The 22,867-nt window shown below is 47.3% G+C and overlaps 10 protein-coding genes across 10 annotated transcripts; 4 read left to right on the top strand and 6 right to left on the bottom strand.

Annotated features, from left to right (window-relative positions):
- The first annotated feature begins 34 nt into the window (after positions 1-34).
- BKA55DRAFT_559145 (voltage-dependent anion channel) lies at positions 35-1,448 on the top strand. The gene has a single exon (XM_046191927.1). The coding sequence runs from the start codon at positions 127-129 to the stop codon at positions 1,282-1,284; it is 1,158 nt and encodes a 385-aa protein (XP_046054260.1). The 5' UTR covers positions 35-126; the 3' UTR covers positions 1,285-1,448.
- A 334-nt stretch (positions 1,449-1,782) lies between these two features.
- Positions 1,783-2,919, bottom strand: BKA55DRAFT_535449 (uncharacterized protein; the record flags this gene model as incomplete). The annotated part of the gene is made up of 1 exon (XM_046189706.1): positions 1,783-2,919. One exon carries the CDS (start codon positions 2,917-2,919, stop codon positions 1,783-1,785), a length of 1,137 nt encoding a protein of 378 aa, XP_046054259.1.
- Positions 2,920-4,899: 1,980 nt separating this feature from the next.
- Positions 4,900-8,397, top strand: BKA55DRAFT_636443 (NADP-dependent oxidoreductase domain-containing protein; the record flags this gene model as incomplete). The annotated part of the gene is made up of 12 exons (XM_046197025.1): positions 4,900-5,148; positions 5,204-5,469; positions 5,522-5,590; positions 5,642-5,899; positions 5,951-6,400; positions 6,590-6,753; positions 6,821-6,941; positions 7,144-7,191; positions 7,239-7,254; positions 7,344-7,460; positions 7,512-7,635; positions 7,688-8,397. The coding sequence occupies 12 exons, from the start codon at positions 4,900-4,902 to the stop codon at positions 8,395-8,397; spliced, it is 2,592 nt and encodes an 863-aa protein (XP_046054258.1).
- Positions 8,398-8,606: 209 nt separating this feature from the next.
- BKA55DRAFT_559143 (uncharacterized protein) lies at positions 8,607-10,092 on the bottom strand. Its single transcript, XM_046191926.1, has one exon. The coding sequence runs from the start codon at positions 10,028-10,030 to the stop codon at positions 8,828-8,830; it is 1,203 nt and encodes a 400-aa protein (XP_046054257.1). The 5' UTR covers positions 10,031-10,092; the 3' UTR covers positions 8,607-8,827.
- Positions 10,093-10,244: 152 nt separating this feature from the next.
- On the bottom strand, positions 10,245-12,424 carry BKA55DRAFT_559142 (cytochrome P450). The gene is made up of 4 exons (XM_046191925.1): positions 12,139-12,424; positions 11,699-12,080; positions 11,420-11,637; positions 10,245-11,363 (listed from the first exon to the last, which is right to left on the bottom strand). The coding sequence occupies exons 1-4, from the start codon at positions 12,334-12,336 to the stop codon at positions 10,644-10,646; spliced, it is 1,518 nt and encodes a 505-aa protein (XP_046054256.1). The 5' UTR covers positions 12,337-12,424; the 3' UTR covers positions 10,245-10,643.
- A 914-nt stretch (positions 12,425-13,338) lies between these two features.
- On the bottom strand, positions 13,339-14,402 carry BKA55DRAFT_559139 (uncharacterized protein). Its single transcript, XM_046191924.1, has one exon. The coding sequence runs from the start codon at positions 14,256-14,258 to the stop codon at positions 13,374-13,376; it is 885 nt and encodes a 294-aa protein (XP_046054255.1). The 5' UTR covers positions 14,259-14,402; the 3' UTR covers positions 13,339-13,373.
- A 475-nt stretch (positions 14,403-14,877) lies between these two features.
- On the top strand, positions 14,878-16,281 carry BKA55DRAFT_252607 (carbon-nitrogen hydrolase). Its single transcript, XM_046185370.1, has one exon. It carries the CDS (start codon positions 15,131-15,133, stop codon positions 16,217-16,219), a length of 1,089 nt encoding a protein of 362 aa, XP_046054254.1. The 5' UTR covers positions 14,878-15,130; the 3' UTR covers positions 16,220-16,281.
- A 45-nt stretch (positions 16,282-16,326) lies between these two features.
- On the top strand, positions 16,327-17,261 carry BKA55DRAFT_559137 (uncharacterized protein). Its single transcript, XM_046191923.1, has one exon. The coding sequence runs from the start codon at positions 16,456-16,458 to the stop codon at positions 17,179-17,181; it is 726 nt and encodes a 241-aa protein (XP_046054253.1). The 5' UTR covers positions 16,327-16,455; the 3' UTR covers positions 17,182-17,261.
- Positions 17,262-19,469, bottom strand: BKA55DRAFT_559136 (amino acid/polyamine transporter I). The gene is made up of 4 exons (XM_046191922.1): positions 19,039-19,469; positions 18,777-18,991; positions 18,276-18,726; positions 17,262-18,227 (listed from the first exon to the last, which is right to left on the bottom strand). The coding sequence occupies exons 1-4, from the start codon at positions 19,207-19,209 to the stop codon at positions 17,409-17,411; spliced, it is 1,656 nt and encodes a 551-aa protein (XP_046054252.1). The 5' UTR covers positions 19,210-19,469; the 3' UTR covers positions 17,262-17,408.
- Positions 19,470-20,432: 963 nt separating this feature from the next.
- On the bottom strand, positions 20,433-21,741 carry BKA55DRAFT_685982 (uncharacterized protein; the record flags this gene model as incomplete). The annotated part of the gene is made up of 4 exons (XM_046198880.1): positions 20,433-20,937; positions 20,990-21,357; positions 21,418-21,522; positions 21,571-21,741. 4 exons carry the CDS (start codon positions 21,739-21,741, stop codon positions 20,433-20,435), a joined length of 1,149 nt encoding a protein of 382 aa, XP_046054251.1.
- Positions 21,742-22,867: the final 1,126 nt, after the last annotated feature.

Here is a 22,867-nt window from a genome sequence, read left to right as displayed (position 1 = left end):
CTGACTTCACTTCAACACACGCGCCAAGCTACCCCTCCCAACCTCCAACTCTATACTCATTATTTCCTCGGCAATCAGCCAATTTCATTCATTCCATGCTTTTGTTTCACTTACCACGGATTCGCTATGCCGCAAGACGAGCTACCCAAAACCACCGCTCAGCCGAACGATGCTGAACCTAAAAGTGAACGCGCCGCCTCGCTGGTCGATCGCTTCACATGGGGCAATTTCACCTGCACCCAATCCACAGGCGGCGTGGCCCTCATGCTGTCAAAGAGTCCATATGGATTTCGCGGCTTACATACCATTGGGGTCGTGGTCTTTATCCTCAATCTCGTTCTGTTTATCTTCTTTTGCACAGCCATGATATGTCGGTTTGTTCGGACACCGGCTAGCTTACTCAAATCTGTGACGAAACCGCCTGAAGCGTACTTTACTGGCTCGCTGTGGCTTTCGATGGCGACAATCATCATGGGGATACAGAGTTTTGGTGTTCCTCACGCTGGGTCCTGGCTTGTCGATACCGTTCGGGTTCTTTTTTGGATTTACGGTGCTATCACGCTGACGTATAACATTGTTATCTTTGTGGTCATGTTTTCTCTTGCGCCTTTCGCCCCTGGTAGCATGAGCTCTCCAATGTTTCTGATGATTTACAATGCCATGCTCACCGGAACCGTCGCGTCGGTAATTGCAGCCGATCAGCCTCCATTGGAGCGAATGCCCATCATCGTTGCCGGAATTGCTTTCGAGGGACTCGGCTGGATTCTCTGTCTTCTTTTCCTTCCTCACTTCGTGGGAAACTTACTTGTCAACGGTCTCGGTCCAGTCAATCTAAGACCAGGCCTCTTCATATCCGTGGGTTCTGCAGGCTATACCATCATCGCCCTCATCGGCTGCGCAAAAGCAATCCCAGATGGATACGGATATTTCGCGAAGCATCCCACTGCGGCAGAGACGCTGAACATCATGGCATTGTGGGTAGGAATATTCCTTTGGTTATTTACCTTTTGGCTTTTTGCAATTGCCGCGGTTGCGCACGTGCCCATCTTGGTGTCAAAACTCCGCGGCGATAAGTCTCAGCAGCAGATGAGTTTTGCACTTCCTTGGTGGGCGATTGTCTTCCCGAATGTTGGGTTCACGATTGCTACGGTGTATATTGGTGAAGAACTGGAATCGAGCGCTATATCTTGGGTTGCGACGGTTATGACTATATTAGTGTTTGTGGCGTGGTTGATGGATCTGTACTTGCATATGAAGTCGATATTTCAGAAGCGAATTATGTAAATAATGGCATAGAATAGAAGATGTAAATTAGATAAGGGCGTGTACAGCGTTTATCATCCGATTCAGGTGACACGGTCTACAGCGAGATCTTGAGGGATCTTCTATAGAAGTACTTGCTGGCCGTAAGGTTAAACTCTAGGTAGTCTTTAAAGTCTTGTATCCGCAAAGTTACTCCAAGCAGTTTTCTAGAGCCGAGATGGACACGCTAATCGTTAAATATGATAGGAAAAAGCACTAACCCGCAACCTTAAACAGACCTCGGCGTAATAGAACAGTCAGTATCTTATAGTGAAAGGATTGTCATTACTATATCGAAACTAATTAAAAGGAACGATTATACATGTTTCAATTTGCCAAAAGAGAATGACAGAGTGTGACAGCTGTGCAAAAGACATTGAACAATTCCGGTTTGACAGTTCTCCCTTTGTTGAAAAGAGAGAAACCATCGCGTATCCACCCCCTCTTCAATGCACCCAGCTTCATCCGGATATAGCCCGTCTAGGCCTTAAGCTCAGATGGGATATCAACACACTTGGGGTGCAGCTCAATGTTGCGCTGACTCCACCACGGGTTCTTCGCAGCAATCGAGATCAGATCTCGTCCCTCCACATCCGAATGGATACCCAGGTAATACGCCACGTAGACCGTGAAAAAGTGCCCATAGAAGAACTTCTTGAAGAAGTTGTCCTGGTTGAGATCAATGTTGATGAACTCGATGTTCTTGTTCTGCGGAATGTCCTTGCTGCCGAACAGACCCTCGAGAGTTTTGACCTTGTCCTTGGTGTATTGATCCGCATTGGAGTCAAGGAAGGTAATAATGGCTTGCTTCTCTGAGGGGTTCGAATAAGCCGCAACTTCGGTATGAGAGAACTCATGCAGAAGGTTTCTGTGCGTAGGTACCATGGCGATTTCATTGAAGAACATAGTCGTCTGCTTGAGAAGCGTGACGTACCAATCAGCGGTACTAAGAAGTGCAATACGACTGTTCTTCAACCTCTCCGCAATAGCCTGAGCCTTCTTGAGGGTAGCCTCGTTGAACTCAGTCTTCAAGAAGTTGACTGAATCCTGGAGCTCTTTGTGGTAGGAGGAGGGTGTAAGCTTGAGCTTGTGGAAGAGATCCAGAAAAATGGAGAAGAACTGCTGAACGTGGTACAGAGGGTACTCCCGATCTGCGTGGCGGAGCTTGTACAAGATGATAGAAGTGTTGTGCTCCTCGCACAAATGTGCGATTTTACCACCGCCCGAGAGAACAATCAAGTTCTTGTTTCCCGTCATCTCGCGCATCGTTTCAAAGAACAGACACGGCTCGACAGACCAACCACTGTAGCAAACAATGATAGCCAGCGTAGTGGGGTCTTTCATGACATTGCGGTCAACGAACCAGTCAAGGTCATAGTCGTTGATGACCTGAACGTGAAGGGGAATCTTCTCGTTGAGGAAGAATCCCTTGACGATGTCGGAGACGACAGAGGAGCAGCCCATGCCGTAAAAGACAAGACGCTTGAATTGGCCGGATTCGATTCTCTTGCGGAGATCTGGGTTGAGCTTGGAGAGGTCGTACTCATGGCCCCAGAGGATACTCTCGAAGAGAGGGTTGCCGAGCATGGGCTGGAGACGTTCAAGACGGGGCTGCATTTTGGTGGTTTGGTTCTGTGAGGTTTGTTAAAAGGGAAGATTCAAGGTAAGGTGTTGTGTAAAGTTAACGTACTGGGTTTGTTATAGTAATGAAGTTTGAAAGATCACACCTTGTATGGTGGGAAGGGTAGTCAAGTGATGTTGGATACGAAGATGGAATTGTTGTTGATGAAAAGTTAACCTGGGTTCTCGAGCTCTTTATATACACATTTCAAAACCCTTATCCCGTCTTATGAACGGATAGAAGGCATTTCCTGATCTGCTCGCCGACGTCTATCTCGAGCTGTTCCGCTAATACCGCAGTGTTGTTGATGCTATACCAATGGGCCCCACGCCACCATCAACGTTATAATTATCAATCTCTTCAACTTCGTCAACATCTTGAGGAACTTCGGTTATCCGGAGGGTGTTGATCCTGGGAACACGATGCATCCCAACGGCGTCGTACATAGTACCGTCTCCACTAGCGCAAGAATCGTCATGCTCGAATGGGTGCGTATCTCCGCTTCAGCCGTGCCGTGAGGTTGTTCCCTGTTTGGAAATATGGAGGGTCTCGTGATGGTTGCTGTCGAAAAAGCTCACATCATTCCCACTTTGATCCATCCCCAGAGCTGCTCCCCACGCCCTCAGAGGGGTACGGGAGTTGTGATGGTTACTATCAGTAAAACTCTAATTAACTACCGCGCGGGTATGGCCCGAATAGTTGCCTTAATGGGATTATGGAGGGTCTCATGATGGTTGTAGTGGGTAGAGGGAATATCATCTATCGCTCGAGCCGTGTTTTGAGCCGCAGCCTTGATGGGATCAAGGAGGCTTTCATGGTGATACCTATCGGTAAGGATCAGATCATGCCCGGTAGATTATCTACCGCTTAGACTTTCCCTTGAACGATTATCCTTACGGTATTATGGAGGGTATCGAAGTGCTGTTGTTGGCAAGGGTCAGATCGATGCGGTTCCGTGTTCCAAGTTTTACAAACGTTTCAGATTATTCATCACTCGAATCTCACTTCCATCATCGTTCTATGCAATAAATGGCACTTGTTAGTACACACTGTGATTTCAACGACCTTTCGGTATCAGTTATTTCCTTAAATGTAAACAAAACACTTTTTGTGAATCATTAAGTAGTTTGTAGATTATCAATGGCCAAGTTGTCGTTCAAGGAGGTTCTGAAGGAGGACCGTAGATCCCCCTCAATTGCTGCTATTGTATGAACCACTGTGACCAACACAGGATTGTGAATCTTGATATTCTTACATATTCTAATACATACTCTTATCTCTCAGACATGTTCATGAGTCAGAATATGATAGATAACATACCAATACGACGTCATGTATACATACCTACCTATAGTAGTAAGCCAAGATGTCAACACCTCACAAAGATCGACAACTAGTTCTCCCCAGTTTCCCCGGACTCCCCCGCCCTAGGTAAAAAGATAGACACAACTCGGTCTAGTCGGAGATAGGCTAGCCTCGGCTCACACTAATGCGTAGAATGGGGGGCCGAGCGAGCCGTCCCGCCCCCTGCTAGAGTCGTATCGCTTAGAAATGGCCGCGCAATCTTCCCCACCCGCTCTTGGCTAAGACCTATTCTGCGCTGTTTATGCAGGTCTTAGTTGTCTAAACTCTATTCCTTCGGCTCGGAATCTTTTTGGCTGCAGTTATTTCCAGATGCAGATATGTTGTGATATGACTTTAAATCGGAGCCGAGGTATTCGGCCCGCGTCGTTCGCCCGTGACAGAGAATGACGGACAGCTATACCCTGGACGGACTAAACACGGACATCGCCTTCCTAGCTGTATACGGGCATATATCTTGCGCCTCTTACATAGTCAGGTTTACCATGATGCCTTGTAAGATAGGCACAAACTATATAATCTCTTGCCCGTTTTGGCTCAGACTGTCCTAATATTACAATTTTGCATAACATATCCCCCTGCATAATTTTAACTCAAGCTGATATCGCGTCGAAATGAGAGTCCAAGCCACCGCAGAAACCAATTCACACAATGCGAGGAATTGGGTTCCTCTGCTAGACGAGCCCGCATACAAGCCTAGAAACATACGCATCGTTTGTGTTGGTGCCGGCTTTTCAGGCCTCATACTAGCTTACGAGGCCAAATACAACGAATCTCTTCAAGGATTCATTGATTTGACTATTTATGACAAGAACAAAGATGTTGGTGGAACGTGGTTGGTGAATCGATATCCTGGTGTGGCAGTGCGTATTTTCCAACAATAGACTTAAGAGACATAGTTAACTGACATTTCCTCAGTGTGATGTTCCAGCACACATTTACACCTTTCCATTTGAACCAAATCCAGATTGGTCCAGCTTCTATGCTTCAGGATCAGAAATCTGGGCTTATATCAAGAGAACGTCGGATAAGTATGGTTTGGCTGAAAATGTTAGATTTCAATCGAAAGTGGCACAGGCGACCTGGAACGAGGTTGCAGGTAAATGGAAGCTGAAGATCATGCAAGATGGAGAGGAAAGGGAGGACGAATGCGATATACTTATTGACGGATCAGGATTCTTGAAGTATGTATACACACTGCGGGATTCTTCATAACTCCCAAAACTGACATCACAGTAACTGGCATTGGCCTGATATTCCCGGTCTTCATGACTTCAAAGGGGAAATCGTTCATACTGCAGATTGGTACGTTTCTTTTGCTCACTCATTGTACTTGCTCTAACAGGAACTTACCAGGAACCCTTCTATCAATGTGACAGGCAAAAAGGTCGCTGTTATCGGCAACGGCTCATCTGGTGTCCAAGTACTCCCTCACCTGCAAAAGACCGCTGCTCAGTTGACAACTTATGTTCGCACGCCTACTTGGATATTTGCCAACTACGCGTCTGAGCTTACAAAGGACGGCACCAATTTCGCCTTCACCGAAGAGGAAAAGAAGGAATTTCGACAAAACCCCGCCTCGCTGTGGAAATTTCGTAAAGAGATTGAAAACAGGTCAGTAGCTGTAGTTGGTAAACCGATCGAGGGTTAGTAACTCGTATACAGCCAAGACAACTTTTGGAACGTCTTCTTTAAAGACACAGCCGCCCAGAAAGCCGCCCTCGAGAATGCATACAACCGTATGCGAGAACGTCTCGGCAACGATGAAGAGCTCTGTGACAAGCTAATTCCAGATTACGAATACGGATGCCGACGCCCAACACCAGGCGATGGTTACCTTGAAGCTCTCCGCCAGGAGAACACGCGTGTCACTTTTGATCCAATCGTTCAAATCACCGAGTCTGGGATTCAAACTACACAAGGCCATACTGACTTTGACATTATTGTTTGCGCAACCGGGTTCGACGCTAGTTTCCGCCGCTCGTGGACCGTGCAGGGGCGGAATGGCTATCAGCTCCATGAAGCGTGGGGGGAGTCTCCAGAAGCGTATTTTGGGGTTGCAGCGGCGAATATGCCGAATTACTTTATCTTCATTGGGCCGAATAGCCCAGGTAAGTGAACCTTGACCAAAGGCTGGGTTACATTACTGATAGCTGCAGTGGGCCATGGATCACTTCTTGACAGTGTATTTTGCATCGCGAAATGGATATTGAAGTGGTGTAGGAAGATTGCAACGGAAGATATCAAGTATACCCCACCCTCGGACTCTGCATGATGTGATCGAATTCGCTGACGTTGCAATAGGTTGGTTTGTGTGAAGCAACAGGCGCTGGATGATTACAACGTCTACCTGCAAGAACTCCTCAAACGAATGGTGTGGACTGGATCATGCAGAAGTTGGTACAAGAATCGCAAGAAAGACGGACATGTCACCGCAGTATACGGTGGAAGCCGTCATCATTTTAGAGGTATGCATACTCGAGTCCTGTCACATGTCAGGATTTACGCTTGCTAATATGAAACCACTTGTGTTAGAAATTCTCGAATCCTTCAGAACGGAAGACTTCGATGTCGAATATAGGTCAGTTAACAGATTTCGCTTCATGGGCAATGGAAGAACCCTGAGAGAGTCGCGAGGAGAGTACTATGTGCTGAAGTAAGCCTCGGGTGAAGTTACATAGGGAGTCTAGATAGCCTAAGAAACTCGAAAGTATTGGAACATAATTCGGAAGCCTTCTGTTACACGGGACATCCATCTTTGGTGATTCGTAATTGCCGACAGTAATTTACGTGACATATCATATTGTGGCCAAGTGACCTAGACATGCAGCATGCATGATATTCAAAAGATTGCCTAGACTCGTATACAATCCTTCTCGGCCTTTCGGTCCTATAGATTATGATCTGTCACTCAAGCGCCCGACCCGAAGCTCCCTTTTGCGGGGAGCCGGAGGATAGTGATACCGGTAGTTGAATAGACGACGGGCGGAGGGAGAGCAGGTATAGACGGGTTATATACACTGCATCATATTACTTCTGATATCACACCACTTCCCAGAAACAACGAGAAACAACTCAGCGCCAACCAAGCATCGACGATTACACTATGGATTCCACCAATACTGCTTCGGCTATACCCACCCTCAAGTTGAACGATGGAAACGATATCCCAATGGTCAGTCGTAGTCTCGCAATATCTGTTCAGTTCGAAGTTAACTTGGAATAGATAGGGTACGGTCTAGGAACCGCAAACTTCAAGAAGGGAGGAAGGACCGATTATGACGAGAACGCGTTTAACTACACATTAAATGCCATAAATAGTGGTTTTTATCACCTTGATGGAGCTTCAGGTACCCTTCTCTAATGTTTCACAAACTTGTACCTCTCCTCACAAGTATTTAGCGTACGGGAACGAGGAAGAACTCGGTGCAGCTATCAGAGCATCCGGCGTGCCGCGAGAAAAGCTCTATGTTGTCACCAAGCTCAACGGCTGGAAGAAGCAGAACGTTAAGAAGGCTTTTGATACTTCGCTGAAGACACTTGGGCTTGATTATGTGGACCTGTACCTCATCCATGCACCTTTCTTTGCCGAGAAGCCTGGAGATTTACAGGAAGCTTGGGCTACCCTTGAAGCTATCAAAGAGTCTGGACGTGTTAAGTCCATAGGCGTGTCTAACTTCATACAGGAGCACTTGGAGACCATCCTCGCCACTGCAAAGATCCCACCAGCCATCAATCAAATCGAATACCACCCTTATCTGCAGCATGGCAATCTCCTGGAATTTCACCGCAAGAACAACATAGCCTTATCAGCTTATGCGCCGTTGACAGCTATTATACGCGCGAGACCGGGACCTGTAGACGCTCTTTACGCAAACCTGGCGAAGAAATATGGTGTCACTGAGGGAGATATTGCGTTGCGTTGGTGTATTGACCAGAATATCGTGACAATCACGACGAGTTCGAGTGAGGAGAGGTTGAAGAGTTATATGGCGAATGTGTGGAGTTTTAAGTTGGAATCTGAGGAAACTGAGGGTATTGCGATGATGGGGAAGCAGAAGCACTTTAGGGCATTCCAGAATCAGTGGATTGCTGAGGGTGACTGGCGTTAGATTGATGACGGATGTTGTTAGCTCTAGCCTTAAGCGAGATAAGACTATAGGAGTTGCAAATATACTGCCTTTCCCAGTCCAGCGCCACTATTTAGATACTATTCAGTACTATATATAATACCTCTATTCCAATTCGACACGCGGCTTAAGGGGCGTTCACATAGGACGAAATCACGCGGGGCAATACGTGAGAGCCTATGCAGCTGTGACAGGGTTTCCTAGTGAACAAAGCCACTGTAAAAGTTCCGTATGCATGAGCCACAATAAGATAGTCATACATACCAAGTTCGGTGGTGGCTGGTATATGCCTCGCTTTGGCTGAGAGTGTTTATCCCCAGAGCTCATTCCCAGTCATGTCAGTCGCAGGTTTCAAGCCGAGTCAACCGGAAAAAGATGATATAGTGCATAGTTAATCGTGCAGAACTATGAGTTAATACTTGTGCCTCGTCATATACTTCGTGCTTCTCTTCCGTCCGTAGTTCCTCTCGTCAGTCTCCAAAGCAGCCAGCTTATCCAATTCCTCTTGCTCCTCCTCGTCTAACTCAGGAGCCATCTCCTTCTTTGGTTCTCTCAGTTTGAGGGGGTCTTTGGACTTTCCAGCAGTCCCCTTGCTTTGAAGCGCGTCTTCTTCAACATCGCCATCATCTTCTCCCTGGCAAACAGTACGTAGTGACTTTGCGGTCTTAGTGACATTCAGGTCACAGTTCAGATAGCCTGCACCCTCTCTGCTTCGATTCCAAGCCTCAAAACCAAGTATGTACAAGAAACCATCAACTATGCAGTCTTCCCACTGAATGGGATCGTAACCAGCTTTGGAAGAGAATGCGTGTGCTGCAACCAAGGCTTTTACGCACTGAGATATTTCCTTCTGTATCCCTTCGGTCGTGTTAGGTATCTTGCCGCCATGGGCTTCAATATATGGTTGGAAGCGCGAAAGATAATTGCGGAATGCTATGGGGGCCCAATACTTATAACCGTCATCAACATTGAAGTCCTCAGGAAAGGACTCCATAGCCCCGAGAAACCACATAATGGAGAGAACAGTATCGATGGCATCCTGCCAGTCTCTGTTCAGGTATCTCCACCGCGAAGAATCTATTGTGGTTTCTTTCGGTGGATGTGTCTGCGGTAATGTTGCCAAGCGGAGCAGTACATCGACTTCTCCGCACGCGATGAGTCCCTTGATGCCCAAGATCCGTTCGGAGCCGCTGAAGACATATCCACTCGTAGACGTCCATCGCGTGATTTGCATCGCAACTGGTCGTAGCTGTTCTCTCCCTCTGACAGCTCGACTGAGAGGTTCGGTATGAATCGCGTCGAGAACTCTGTCCGAGAAAAGCTTCGAGTCTGAAGTATCAAAAGTATTAACTCTTGGACGAGAAGTCTGGGCCTCGCCCGCAGCTATCACTTTAGCAGCCAACATTCTCGCGAAGCGGCGAACGTGGGGAACCCATTCTTCTCGAGATTCTCGTGGTACCAAGATAAGTGGCTCGCGATTGCCATGCTCTGCTGCGAATGATTGATAAGATCGCTTATACCATTGGTCTTGACGTTGAGAATTGGTGGCGACGACTTGGAAATGCTGCGATAGAAGAGCCTTGAGCTCGTCACTGATGTTTTCGAAGCCCTCCATGGCTAGCTTTTGACAGGTTCTCTTTTTGGTCGTTTTTTTGGTTGGTCCGTTCTGCTTATGCGGGATCTTACGCTTTTTAATACGTAATGTGCTGTTGGTCATAGCTGCTCAGCCACGCCGTTTGACTCATCTGACCCAAGGCTAGCGTAAAAGCTTTAAGTAGATTAACTAGAGGTCGGCCATCCCAGAGTTCTTAGTATTAGTTAGTAAGTATATATCCTAAGTATATGTTGGATGCTTTAGCTCAATATCTTTTTTTGCCTCAGCCAGACGTACTTACTAGGTACAACAATAGGGCTCCAGTTGAACGACCGACCTTTCCTATGACTTGAAATGTTTAATTGTTTCAGTGTGTCGGCGAACTTGAGCTCAAGGTTGAGATGAGACTCATGTACTTTTGAGAAGCCAGGAAACATCATTTGATGCTGTACAGGACTGGCAGACGTTGTGTAGCCAACCTTGATATTTTATCTGGGCTAACATTAGTAGACTTGTTGGATTTTCTTACTATGATCGCATAGAACAGTTATCTAACTACCCTTGAGATTTGGTATCTATTCAAGTACCTTACAGCCAGGAGACAGTACAGCGCCTACTCTTCTAGAGCGTGAGTCTAGTTACGCGCTTGTATCCTTCTGCGAATCCTGATGGCAGTGCTCTCCCTTGGAATTCTATATTCCCACATAGTCTTCATTGGAGGCTCTTCATCCCCAAACTTCACGTCATAATTAATAACCAAATAGGCCAGAACGACCTTCATGATGTGCGAGCCAAAGAAACGCCCCGGGCATGCGTTCTTTCCATAACCGAAGCCAAGGAAGCTCTCGTCAAGAGTCACGGCAGAACGAGACGTAGAAGTTCCATCAGCAAAGCGAAACGGCTTGAAAGAACCTGCATCTGCGTAGAAGCTATCGTCCATGTGCATGCTATGCATCGGGATTTCAATATGAACACCGGGAGGAACGTGAATACCATGGTCGAGAGTTATACCGGGAGAATTGATGCGACGTGGGAGAGCAAAGAGGCCAAAATCGGACCAACGCATCGATTCGCGGATTGCTGAGTCGGCGAGAACGAGTTTAGAGACAGTGGCCCGATCCCAGATCTTAGTAGAAGCCAGAACCGATGTCGCTTCGTCACGGAGTTGCGAAAAGGTCGAGGCAGCGTGTTCGCGGTTGCATATGTCGCTGAGAACAGTACTAAAGGGAATTGACCCGCCTTGCACAAGATTGAAGTTGAGGATCATCATTCGATGGCCTATGCGGTGAGCATCGAGTTGAGACGGATCGCCAGTTGCGGCGCTGGCTTCTATAATCCATTGGAGGATGTTGACCTGGATGACTTTAAGTTGCAGTCCAAGGTCAACAAGTCCGAAAATAAAGAACTTACCGGCTTCTCTTGTGTAGGGTTCTGATTAGCGTTCAGATAATCTTGTATAATTGGAATACAAGATCTGATCCCTGCCTCAGTGTCCCGTCTAGCATTCCACGATATCAACGGAGCCAAGATTGGCTTGAGGACTTTCGGAACCAGTGTAATGAATAAACCTTGGAATGGCATGTCGATAGCAAACCGCCGCATAGTCTCAAGGAACGCTGCGTCTCTGCCTACGGTGCTCAATATCAGTGCCCGTACGTACTGCTTTCTCGATCGTGAAGAATAACTCACACAATGGAAATCCCACAAGAACTCTGTTTAAGCCCCGGGTAAATATTCTTTGCACAGCTGGCCAGAGCTTTACCTCTTTCCACTCTTGGCTCATGCCGAATTGTTCATCCACAGCAATGCATAATTCCTCTTGCAATTCAGCTGCGAGCTCGTCAAATCTTTTGGTGATCCACTTCCGAATCACATCGACAGTGTAATTGCTCGGATAAACTTCTCGATCGCGAATTGTCCATCCAAATGACAAAGCTTCTGAGGCTAGATCGTGGGCTTGCAGCTCATTCTCGCGTTTGCCGTAGATGGCTTTCAGTTGGGCAGGAGGAAGAATAAGGACTTTGCCTTTTCTGAACGAAGGGATGATAAAGGGTTGATTGTGTCGTGAATACTTGGGCAAAGGTCAGTTAGTCCATTTGTTTCTTGTCTTTATAGAATGTGTTACTTGCCTTCTGGTATCCCTCATTCATCCACTCTTCTGTTTTCGAAAAGCTACGCAGTTGTGCTCTAGTCCATGCAAACCATTCACCTTCTCGAACACCAACGAATGGTATTGATTGGTAAAAGCTGTTGTCTTTTCTACTTTTTTGCCATCTATACCATCCTATGACAAGCAGCGCAAACGGTAGAAGCACAAGGCTAGCCATAACGCAGCTCGGATATCAGCACAATGTTCACAGTGGAAGGTAACTGTCAAGGCCTGGATAATCTTTAGAAATAGAACAAAGATTAAATGTAGAGACTACAAACATGCGACAGAGCGAAGCATTATAAAGTGTGAGGATAAGCTGAAACAAGAGTAAGCGCTAGTATTCGCAACCAATCGAATAGTGATCGACAGACCTAAGTCATAGCCTGTAAGCTACGTATTACTTTCATTGGCTACCTCGGTCTATAAGGCTCGCATTTCATGTATAAATATTCAGATTAAGAAACGCCAAGGATCGGACTCAAATCTGTGCCTCACTAGCAACTCAAACGTAGGCATATCGACATCATGTAACCTGCGACCGCCACTGATTAGCTGAAGCTAAGATACACTTGGCATGTCTCACAAAGGGACTGCATGGAAGACTTTGCTGGTTGCGCTATCACATATGATTCCAGTCGAGGCTTTCCCTCAACTTTCAGCTGTGTATACACCCGTGACGCTGGCATGGCCTTCATCATCTCTCACCACAGGAAGATAGAAACGAGCTCCAATTGCTGCCGCGACTACTGCGACTGAAGCACCTGGCAGCAATTCTGGCAGGATGAAGATTTCTCTTGCAGCGGTTACATGGATACATCTGGTATATATATACATATATATATTACTCGCCTGAGGATAGGAAGCCTCATAACTCTTGTCGAGGGCATTCCCAGTAGCAGAATGAAAGACTCAAACTGAATCAATCTGGTATCGAACCTGCTATGAATTCTTGACAGACCTGCGGTAACTTCTGACTGATGCATTTGGCGCCGCGTTGGTCGAAAATCTCCCAAAGGACTCCGAGATTGTTGCAATAGGATCTTCTTGCCTTTCTTTCTCGATGGCGTCCTTCGATGGACTATTTATCGTTTCCATCAATTCTTGAAAACGCTTCAGCTCTTCCATACATGCTGACCCATCTGGTAGAATCCGTTTAGACTCCAAATCATATTTAATTTCTCCCAAGCTGAGTTCCTCATCTGTGTGAACATATTAGTTGAGACTTGAACAATGAGTAACGGACTTACCAGTAAACATGCCACGGAATGCCTCTAAAATACGTGCATTATCAGAATGTTGGCTACGCAATCCCAGCAGCATCAGCGCTAGAGGAATAACAAACTTGTCCCCTCCATACACCTGAGCTAAGGATATAGCAGTTCGGATCTGTCTTTTATCGACGACTTGGCTTTTCCTAATACCGATCCGAAGGTTGCAAACAGTCCGGGCCCAGGATGCCCAATTATTATTGGGCTTGTTTAATGCAGGGCATATCACCGTAAAAAGTCCCCCATCAATAAGCTGTTGCATTGTCATCTGGATGCACTTCCCTTCAACACCGAGACGGCCTTGACTGAGGTATTCTCCAAAATAAAGATCATCCCTTCGCCAGCCCATCACTTTTCCCAGACCACAATCATACGCATAGTAGCAATACAGAGCGTCTAGATCGCGAAGAAAAGTCTGCTTCGGGAAGTCTCGAGTACCGATCATGATTAGACTGATCTCTGGCAGCTTTGGCCTTGAATCACGATCCGTTGTGTGGCGGTATAAGCCGTACTGGAGGAGGAAAAGAAGAGAGCTTGACCAAGACATAAGATTGCACGGGCTGCCTTCAAGTTTTTGGCATTCCCATTTGAGATGGGCTCTCAGTCGAGCGGCAGCCTCTGCAGGCGGGAGCTTTAGAAGATCTGTACCGCAAGCGGATCCCAGTTCATGTTTCCTGTCCATATCATCTGGGAAAGCTGGAGATTTAACATAGGTAGTGTCTGTGGAGCCGGCGGAATGCGGAACATGAAGACGGAAGAGATACGTTGGAGTATCATCAAACTTGAACCTCGTCTCTTGACCAGCTTTAGGCTCGAAGAGTTGAGGCATGTTTAAGAAATCGACGAGGGAGAGAGTGATGATGAACGATTCAAAACAGTCAAACGAGTTGAAAAAATGTGTTTATTTTCCGCCAAGTATCAGGTTTGCAGAAATGCGAGAAGATTACAATTACGACGAGGATCTGAGGCCAGATAAGGTTCAGTTATATACAGCCCGGCCTCGATATCAGGCCGATGGCGCAGCTGGACCAACAAACATTGTGACCCTTCGTCATTGGGCAATAGGTTGAAAAAGGTTCACAAAAGGAGGCTTCCCATTGGTGTACCAACCAACATAATTACTCCATTTGGGTGATCAATTAGGCATACAAATTGTTCAAAGAAAGCCCAACTCAATGAGCGTGTGCCTACAAGTAGAGAGAAATATGCCACCGTATCAGCCACCGTATCATGCATCAACACTCGAATGTTCCTTGATCGCAAGTTCGAGATTGAACTGTGGCTGAGTCTTGAAATATGCCTTGGCGCCTGTGTGCACCAAGGTCAAGAAAAGAATGGCGATTACATACACGTGAGCCCTCTACAGAGACTATGACAGCAGGCCTGGCCTGCTTCCTCGGCACATCTATTGTACTAACCCAAGATTATATAGATCAATCAAGCTACTTCCTGGCTCTGTTGTTAAGTTAATACATCGATGCACAAGTAAATGCTGAACGGAGCGTAAAAGAAGTCCCGAGCCTATTTATTCGCATGATCCCGTGATACCCGATATTGCCGTGCCTCCACCTTTAAAGCATCCAGAGTATTCCCAGTTACAAGATAAAGCTCATCCCTTCTTAGTCGAACATTGGAGAGTTTTGGCATTAATCAACATAATCAATAGCCATATTTCGCTGACCTAAATTACTGATACCAGCAATGACTATCATCCGAGTTGCCGCATGCCATGTTTCTCCCATCTTCCTCTCCGCCAAAGATACAACCTCCAAAGCAATTGTCTTAATCAAACAGGCTGCACAGAACAGAGCCAATTTGGTGGTGTTCCCTGAGACATACATCTCAGCCTTTCCCATATGGAGTTCCGTGCGAGCCCCCACTGAAAACCATGATCTCTTCAAGCAAATGGCGCATGAGTCCATATTCGCTGATGGCGATGAGATATACGCCATTCGAAGTATCGCCAAACAGGCGAACATCATGGTCAGCATGGGCTTTTCCGAAAGAGCTCGCTTCAGCAGCACAACATTATACAACTCGAACCTCTTCATCGGAAATTCTGGAGAGGTTCTGATTCATCATCGGAAATTAATGCCTACGTTCTTTGAGAAACTTACTTGGGCGCCTGGAGATGGACAGGGGCTGCGCGTTGCAAACACGCCGTATGGAAAGATTGGAAACTTGATTTGTGGAGAGAATACCAATCCTCTGGCTAGGTATAGCCTCATGGCTCAAGGGGAGAACATACATATTTCGACTTGGCCGCCCATCTGGCCAACTCGTGCTCCAGCGCCGGATGACTCTTCGGCGGCATCTGAGGGTGCATCAGACAAGCCGAATTATGACAACGTTACGGCCAACAGAACCAGAGCAGCTGCTCATTGCTTCGAAGCGAAGTGTTTCGGTGTTCTTTGTTCAGGTGTTCTGGGAGATGATGCCATTCGAGCAGTTTCTGGAGGTTCGTCTCACTTGAGCCAGGTGTTGAGGCAGTCTCAACGCGGTGCGACGCAATTTCTTGATCCAGCTGGAGCACCTTTGAAGGGATTCACCATCGACAGTCAGACTGAAGAGGCTGTAGCTACCGATTTCCTGCAGCATGATGAAGGAATAATTTATGCCGATCTTGATATTGAGGATTGTATTGAAGGGAAACAGTATCATGATGTCGTTGGTGGATATCAGCGCTTGGATGTTTTTGATCTCAAGGTGAACCGTACTCGTAGGGAGCCGGTTACTTTCACTGAAGATGTTGGAAATCTTCCATCTCAAGATTGGAAACCTCTTGACTGAGGGATTGTTCTTCGCGAGTTACTCATTTTATCCCATTGCATCATTGCGAGGTAATATAGCTTGACTGTCGATGCCGAGAATATGAAGGATTGCTGACGCTCGTGACCTGCCCGATCCGGCAGTTTATGTCATTTGGTTGACATCTCAAATGAGGGGGCGACTTTGATTGAAGCACCTGAATTGTCAAGAAACGTCGGTTCTCTCAAATTTATTGTTGGCCAACTCAACACGCCAAAATGAGCGACCGGGAGATCCCCAGTGTCATTGAGCGCCCGCTTCCCAACGGCGTCATCTATGACATGTCAACCGTCGGACAAGTGCGCATTACGCTTCCGGAATCTTCAACCTGGTCAAGTGGCCTGCATTGGCATGAAACTCACGATGAGTATTTGAAAGTGGTGAAAGGAACAATCAAGGTCCGCCTGGGAGATTCGCGACAAGTTATTCACGCTACCGATGGGATTCAGCCTGAGATCAAAGTCCCGCGCTACGCATGGCATGAATGGCAGCGAGCAGCACCAGACGGAGAAGAAGTCATCGTGATTGAGAGGACAGAGCCGGATGATAACGATAAGGCTATCTTCTTTTGGAATCTCAATGGAGTTATTCTCAACAGTCCCAAGATGCTGAATGATGAGGCCTCGGTAGTATCCCGGTTACCTTCTAGGCTGCAAGGGCTGTTTCTTGATATTTGGATTCCTCTGAACCTCTTCATTATTTTCCGAAGCCTGGACAATATTCCTGTATTTCTGAATGCGCCCGATATTTCGCGAATATCTGATAATAGAGTGAGGGGACCGTTACAATTTATCGATAGAGTGGTGTCGTACCTCATTCTGTTCGCTGCATCATTGGTTGGACAGGCTCTTGGTGTACAGCCAGTTCGGCGGCAATACACGCCTGATTATGCCTATGCGGCATGGCAATTGCGACGAGATGGTTCCAAGAAGAGAGTCGCATGATTGGCAAGCGGTGTTGATGGCGCCGGCTTTCAATCGAGCCTGGATTCAACGAGACGTCGAGAACTAGAGGCTTCTGAGATAGCTGTATTATCATGGTATTCTATCTCAATATCCAAGCGGGATATATAGAGACTCTATAGTCAATTTCTTCAAACAAATAACATTTTATTATGCATCGCCAAATGAATCCAATTTTATGCCAACCCATTTATTACAAAATCGCCAACCTAATTCTCAACGACAGGTCCGTTATACTCCTTTCGCGCCCAGGCGAAATAGTAAATGACACTGAAAATGACAAGGCCACCAGTGACCACGACGCTGTAGTTCATCATATCCACGGTAGGATCCACCATAGGAGGCCAGAAGCTGAAGAAGCCAACTACGATGAGGTAGCACATCGCAAAGATGTTGTTGGCAATGCCAAAAGTACCCTTGAGGTGGAACGGGCCCCAAACGAGCTCAGCGCCGGTGGTGTTGGCCAAAGCTGGGAGATCAGAACCGCCGGGTAGCGCGAAGCCCTTGGTAAGGCGGCGGTAAAGAAGAAGACCAGCGGCGATGAGATATGAAGAGTAGAGGCAAGAGATAGAGAGTGATGTGACGTTCATGAACGCCACGGGTGATCCGATGTTGATGAGCGACAACAGAATCGAGATGACGGCAGTGCAAAGGACCGAGTACAAAGGGACGGTGGTTCGGTCGCTGACCTTTGACAGAGTGCGCCAGCCAGGAAGGCCACGGTCTCTAGCAAAAGACCAAAAGACGCGAGAGGTCGAGGCGAGCATACCGACAGTGGCGCAAGCAGCAAGAAGAACAATAATGGCGGACATAACGGTCGCGCCGGCTCTTGAGTTTGTCGCCTGCTCGAAGATGTACATATAAGGGAAGCCGAGCATTCCGGGACCTGAAGCCATCGCATCGTCGAGGTTGCCCATGCAGAAGACCATGGCGATGACCATGGCGAAACCGCAGACGCCGTTGATGCAGAGACTGAGAAGGATGGATGCAGGGACGACGACGGAGGGGTTGACGGTTTCTTCCGACATCTAGAAACAGTCAGTGAGAGTTCATGGAGGTGAGAGGTGTGAACATACGTGGAAAGCAGCGTCAGTGCCAACGAAAGAAAACGCATTACCCATCATACCGACCATGAACGAGATACCATTAGTAGACCACCCACCATTGTTCACGAAGGTACCAAAGACATCCGACGCAGAAGCATGAGGACCAAGGGTAACAAGAGGGATCAAAATGGCAAAGAAACCCAGAATGTGGAGCATCAAGATCAATCCCTCAAACTTGGGTAGCACCGAACTGACCAGCGTATTGATGAAGACAGCAAACCCAAAGATGGCCCAGAACAGCAATGTTCCCTGCCAAAGCTCGGGCTGGAAGTCGGGGTAATTGAGAGTCGCCATTCCCAAGATCATGTTTCCTGTGAGCAAGGCGCTGGATGATACAGAGCCTTGCCATCCGCCGACCGTGAGCATGCCTGTGAGGTGACTGAGGAATTTGGAACACGACCGCGGCGCCATCATAGCGACCCTAAACAGAATGTCAGTTGAAGTTTGAGAGATGGAGATGATGTGACTTGCCAGTGATATTGTCCTCCGGATGTAGGTGCCATCGAGACCAGCTCGCACATGGTAGCAAAGACACTAAAGTTACCGACCCAAACGACAAGGAAGCTGTAGATGACACCGGCAGTACCACCATTGTTGAGACCCTGGGCGAAGAGAACAGTGATGGCTTCCCAGGTGATGAGAATGGTACAGCTAAATCCCAGAATCGTCATGAACCCAAAGTTGCGCTGAGCTGTCAGTCAATGCGCCTTCAATGAGGGACGGTGTAACATACGCGAAGAACCTGCTTCTTTCCCATCCGCTCCAACTGATACTTGTCATGATAATTGATCGTCGAGCTCCGTCCAGAATCTGGCTCTGCCTTGGCCGAGACATTGACATCGCCTGCTGCTTTGACGGTGGCATTGTTGCCCATCTCAAAGCTGGGTTTGCTAACGCTCTCCATGATGTTATACAAAAAATACCGGGAATACAACGGGAGGTAATTTGAGAGGAGAGAAACTGAGGAGAAAAGAAAAGAGTTAAAAGGGACTGCAGGAGAAGAGAGAGGGAAAAAGGTACAGGAATGTTAGAGCACCCCTGGAAAAAGGTCCCGACTGCGCTACAAACGGTAGAGTCGCATTGGGACGGCCGCCACCAACCGAGGCTGGGAATAATACTGGGTATGATGTGTTGCAGATTAACTTAATCGCCTTAGTATGGTCTACGGAGACGTTGCGTTGCGTTGCGTTGCTCCGCTATCTGCCCGTGTACATCCCCCCCTCCTCTTGCGGATCCGGCAGAATGCACCGATGGCCCCGGGGGGTCCACTAACAAGGGTCAGCTCCCACCGGGCGTTTTTGGAGGGCCTAGGGACCCCATGTCTCTTCAGTAACTTAGCGCATTACAGGGGACAACACTCAACGAGCCAAATTGACATTTGTTTGACGGGGAGTACTTTGCAACACAAACTGTCAGCATAAACTGAACATTTCTTTTTCCCCTCTCTCCCCGCAAATAAGATCATCGCCCCCTCCGTTTGACCATTTCGAGACTAAAGGGCATTCCTGTGAGGTTTATTGGCTTAGAGTTCTATTGATTCATAGCTCAGTCAAAGCGAGCGGCACGAGATCCTCAATGAACGCCACAGACGACGATTTGAGAAATAAGTTCTCGACAGCCGAAGGGGACGTGCTCAAACTCTCGAGCCACCAGATCTGAACTGAACTTGGTAGATCACGTCCGGCTGATTTTCCTCTTTCCAGGCACCTGGGTGCAAGGATCCATACTGTTACGTACTGTACTGTAAGGTTGACCTGCTCTATTCGTCATGGTGATGTATCATAATCATATGCAACCGAGCGAACCAGTAGGCCCCTGTATGTCAGAAAATGTTATGTTCTCTCTTTTCCCCCTTTTTTTTTGCTCTTCAGTGTAAGCACGGCATTGGTACTACGATCTTTTATGCTGTTGGTCAGGGGGAATTCATGCACGCCTGACAAACATTTTTCATCTTGCTTTTTCTCAGAGTGCTTGCAGTTCTGATACAAACATTCTATATTTAAAACAGCAACTGATTCCTTCTTACTCCAAATTCGTACACCTGCATTAAACGTCCTGCGCTGTAACCAAAATTCTCGGAGGTATGAATAACCGAGAAACAAACATTGCAAAAAGAAATTACTTGCCTCATACTTGTCGGGCTGCTGCATCTTGCGTAGTCTCTATGTCTACTTGCCACGTCTGATGGATTAAGATCTTTTGACTTGAGTGGCTCGAGCGACTCTGTCCATCCCAGCTCCTCTCATGGTCGGGTTTCGGCTTTATAGCAAAATCCTCCATCTCGTGAATCTCACTGCGCTGTGTCTCACTGCGCTGTGTCTTGGACGCATTATCCAGAGTTCGCGATCTGCTGCTCTGCCCTGTCTTCGACTTGTACCCCGCATAGCCAGGTCTGTTTGTAGGGTACCCGTTGCTGCTCGACTTGCCCTGTCGTCGCAAATCGTCGACCCGGATCTGCCCGGACTCCAGGCTGTCAAGGAAGGGCTTGAAGTTGGGCAGGCATACGGTGAGGATAGCGAGACACTGCACTAGCTGGATGGTAATGGAGGCGGGCCAGATGCTAAACGAATGATCGGCAGAGTCGAATGCCTTGTTGGAGTAGTGGATTTGCACAGCGATTGCCGGCGTTACACTATTAAAAGGTTATTAGCCACGGCGCAGATAAAAACCCACGCTGTACGTACAATATTCTGCTGCCAAAAACGCTCATTACGAGGATCTTTTTGGACCATGAGGTTTGGATCTTGACGACGTTCTCCGCCATAATGATGACGATGGCGATGTCGGTGATGATGTTGGCGGTGGAGTAGTATGTCCAAAATGCTTTGATATTAATGCATTTATCGTTATCGCCGTACATCCATGGTGCCGGTGGTTGACATTGGAAGAAGTTGACGAGGAGCGCCGTGATGCCCCAAACGCCGACGACGGCTTCGCAAGCGATGATGATCCATTTTTGGCTCTTCTGCGCCATGATTCGTAGACTCATTGTACCGGATAATTTACAGCACAGAAGTGAGGCGATGAGCATCGTGTTTGTCGCATATTGGCTCTGTACGAGGGTGTATTAGTTTACATGTTTGTTGTTGTCGCGGATGTTGTCGGGTGTTACCTTGAAGAAGGTCTCTCGATCGCTGGAGCTGAGAACCTCGAAATGTTGACCAAGTCCATGCTCGCAGGCATTAAAAACAATCGCAGTCTGACAAGCCGCGAGAAACTGCGCGCATAAGCATAAATGCACAAGATGAGATGAGATGTGTCTTACAGTTGCGACAATGATGAGAATATCGTCGACCCTCAATGTCTTGATCATGTAAAGCTTGGTGCCAGTCCTAACAGAACACGACAATATCGCAATGACGAGAAACATTAACGACAAGACCTGAATAAGCGGCGACTTGTTATTGTCAGTAATGATTCGTTGGTTTGAACTCATGTTGGCCGATGAATGCAGCAATCGCTGCGCAAAACGAGCGGAAAGATGTTACGGAAAAAAAGAGAGATCACGGTATAAAAAGTCACAAACGACGATGAATTCAGAGACAAAAAAAAAGGTATCACAGTTAAAGCTATGACACAGCTGACAGTGGAGCGTAGATTAAGGGAAGGGAAGGGAAGGGAAGCTAAGGTTACGGTACGGTACGGTACATGAGAATGATGGTGTGAAGAAATCTCACAGGCCCAGGAACGCGAATGGCTGGTCTAGAACTGGCGACTCTATTACTGGGCGCATCCCGGAAACGGTGATTATAACGGTTATTGCCACCCAAAAGCAGTTTGGAACCCTTTTCATGAAACGGGACGTGAGGACCAATAAATGGTAGGAATGAATCTATTATCACAATTACGTTGAACTTCCCCCTCTTCAGACCAGCCTGGAACTGTGACGCCATGTCTGCAAAAAGCAATTCTTCAACATGGGTCTTTTCCCCCCTGTATTCTACGCTATGATTCCATGGTCCTATTGATATGAAAAGACACCAATGACGCTTGATATCGCGTAGAGGAGAATTATGCACCTGAGCGGCTCAGCAAGATGAGCAATCCGAAACAGCCGGTCTTTGCGTGAATTTTCACCGGTTGAAGGTTATTTGCACATAATTTTGCATATTATTGCAGATCGTAATATTTGAAATACTGTGCAATGGCGGCACAAATCATCAACACGGCTGAGGTTCTTTACATCGATTGGTAGGGCTTAGTGAGCCTTAGACTAGAGTTACAGCCCCCTGTTAGTGAATCTTCATGTGACGAGGAGCTCTCTGTCGTTACCGAACTAGTCCGTGCTTTGACCCCCCTGAAATGGGTCCGCGCGTTAAGCCCAAAGGGTCCGCGCATTAAGCCCAATAGGTCCATGCGTTAAGCCCAATGGATCCGCGCGTTAAGCCCAATGGATCCGCGCGTTAAGCCCGATGGGTCTATTATCCGAACGGAGATCGATCCGCGGGTTACAACAGCAAAACGACCTTCCAACTCTGTTTAGACCTTTTTCGGGCGGATCATCCGGAGGAAGAAATGGATAATCCGCCTTAATGGAATTATAATCCAATGCGTGTATGCAC

Source organism: Fusarium redolens (assembly GCF_020744475.1).
Source record: "Fusarium redolens strain MPI-CAGE-AT-0023 chromosome Unknown BKA55scaffold_3, whole genome shotgun sequence".
NCBI lineage: Eukaryota > Fungi > Ascomycota > Sordariomycetes > Hypocreales > Nectriaceae > Fusarium > Fusarium redolens.
Note: the sequence above shows the minus strand (reverse complement) of the source record. Positions and strands in the feature narration are given on the sequence as shown.

Bases quoted from the DNA above. Each gene is read 5' to 3' on its own strand.
- BKA55DRAFT_559145 (XM_046191927.1), top strand. From the start codon at position 127: ATGCCGCAAGACGAGCTACCCAAAACCACCGCTCAGCCGAACGATGCT.
- BKA55DRAFT_559143 (XM_046191926.1), bottom strand. From the start codon at position 10,030: ATGGAGGGCTTCGAAAACATCAGTGACGAGCTCAAGGCTCTTCTATCG.
- BKA55DRAFT_559142 (XM_046191925.1), bottom strand. From the start codon at position 12,336: ATGGCTAGCCTTGTGCTTCTACCGTTTGCGCTGCTTGTCATAGGATGG. The intron at 12,081-12,138 runs GCAAGTAACACA...CCTTTGCCCAAG, and splicing joins TGAATGAGGGATACCAGAAG to TATTCACGACACAATCAACC. The intron at 11,638-11,698 runs GTGAGTTATTCT...TGAGCACCGTAG, and splicing joins TCTTGTGGGATTTCCATTGT to GCAGAGACGCAGCGTTCCTT.
- BKA55DRAFT_559139 (XM_046191924.1), bottom strand. From the start codon at position 14,258: ATGCCTCAACTCTTCGAGCCTAAAGCTGGTCAAGAGACGAGGTTCAAG.
- BKA55DRAFT_252607 (XM_046185370.1), top strand. From the start codon at position 15,131: ATGACTATCATCCGAGTTGCCGCATGCCATGTTTCTCCCATCTTCCTC.
- BKA55DRAFT_559137 (XM_046191923.1), top strand. From the start codon at position 16,456: ATGAGCGACCGGGAGATCCCCAGTGTCATTGAGCGCCCGCTTCCCAAC.
- BKA55DRAFT_559136 (XM_046191922.1), bottom strand. From the start codon at position 19,209: ATGGAGAGCGTTAGCAAACCCAGCTTTGAGATGGGCAACAATGCCACC. The intron at 18,727-18,776 runs GCAAGTCACATC...CATTCTGTTTAG, and splicing joins TCCGGAGGACAATATCACTG to GGTCGCTATGATGGCGCCGC. The intron at 18,228-18,275 runs GTATGTTCACAC...GACTGTTTCTAG, and splicing joins GCACTGACGCTGCTTTCCAC to ATGTCGGAAGAAACCGTCAA.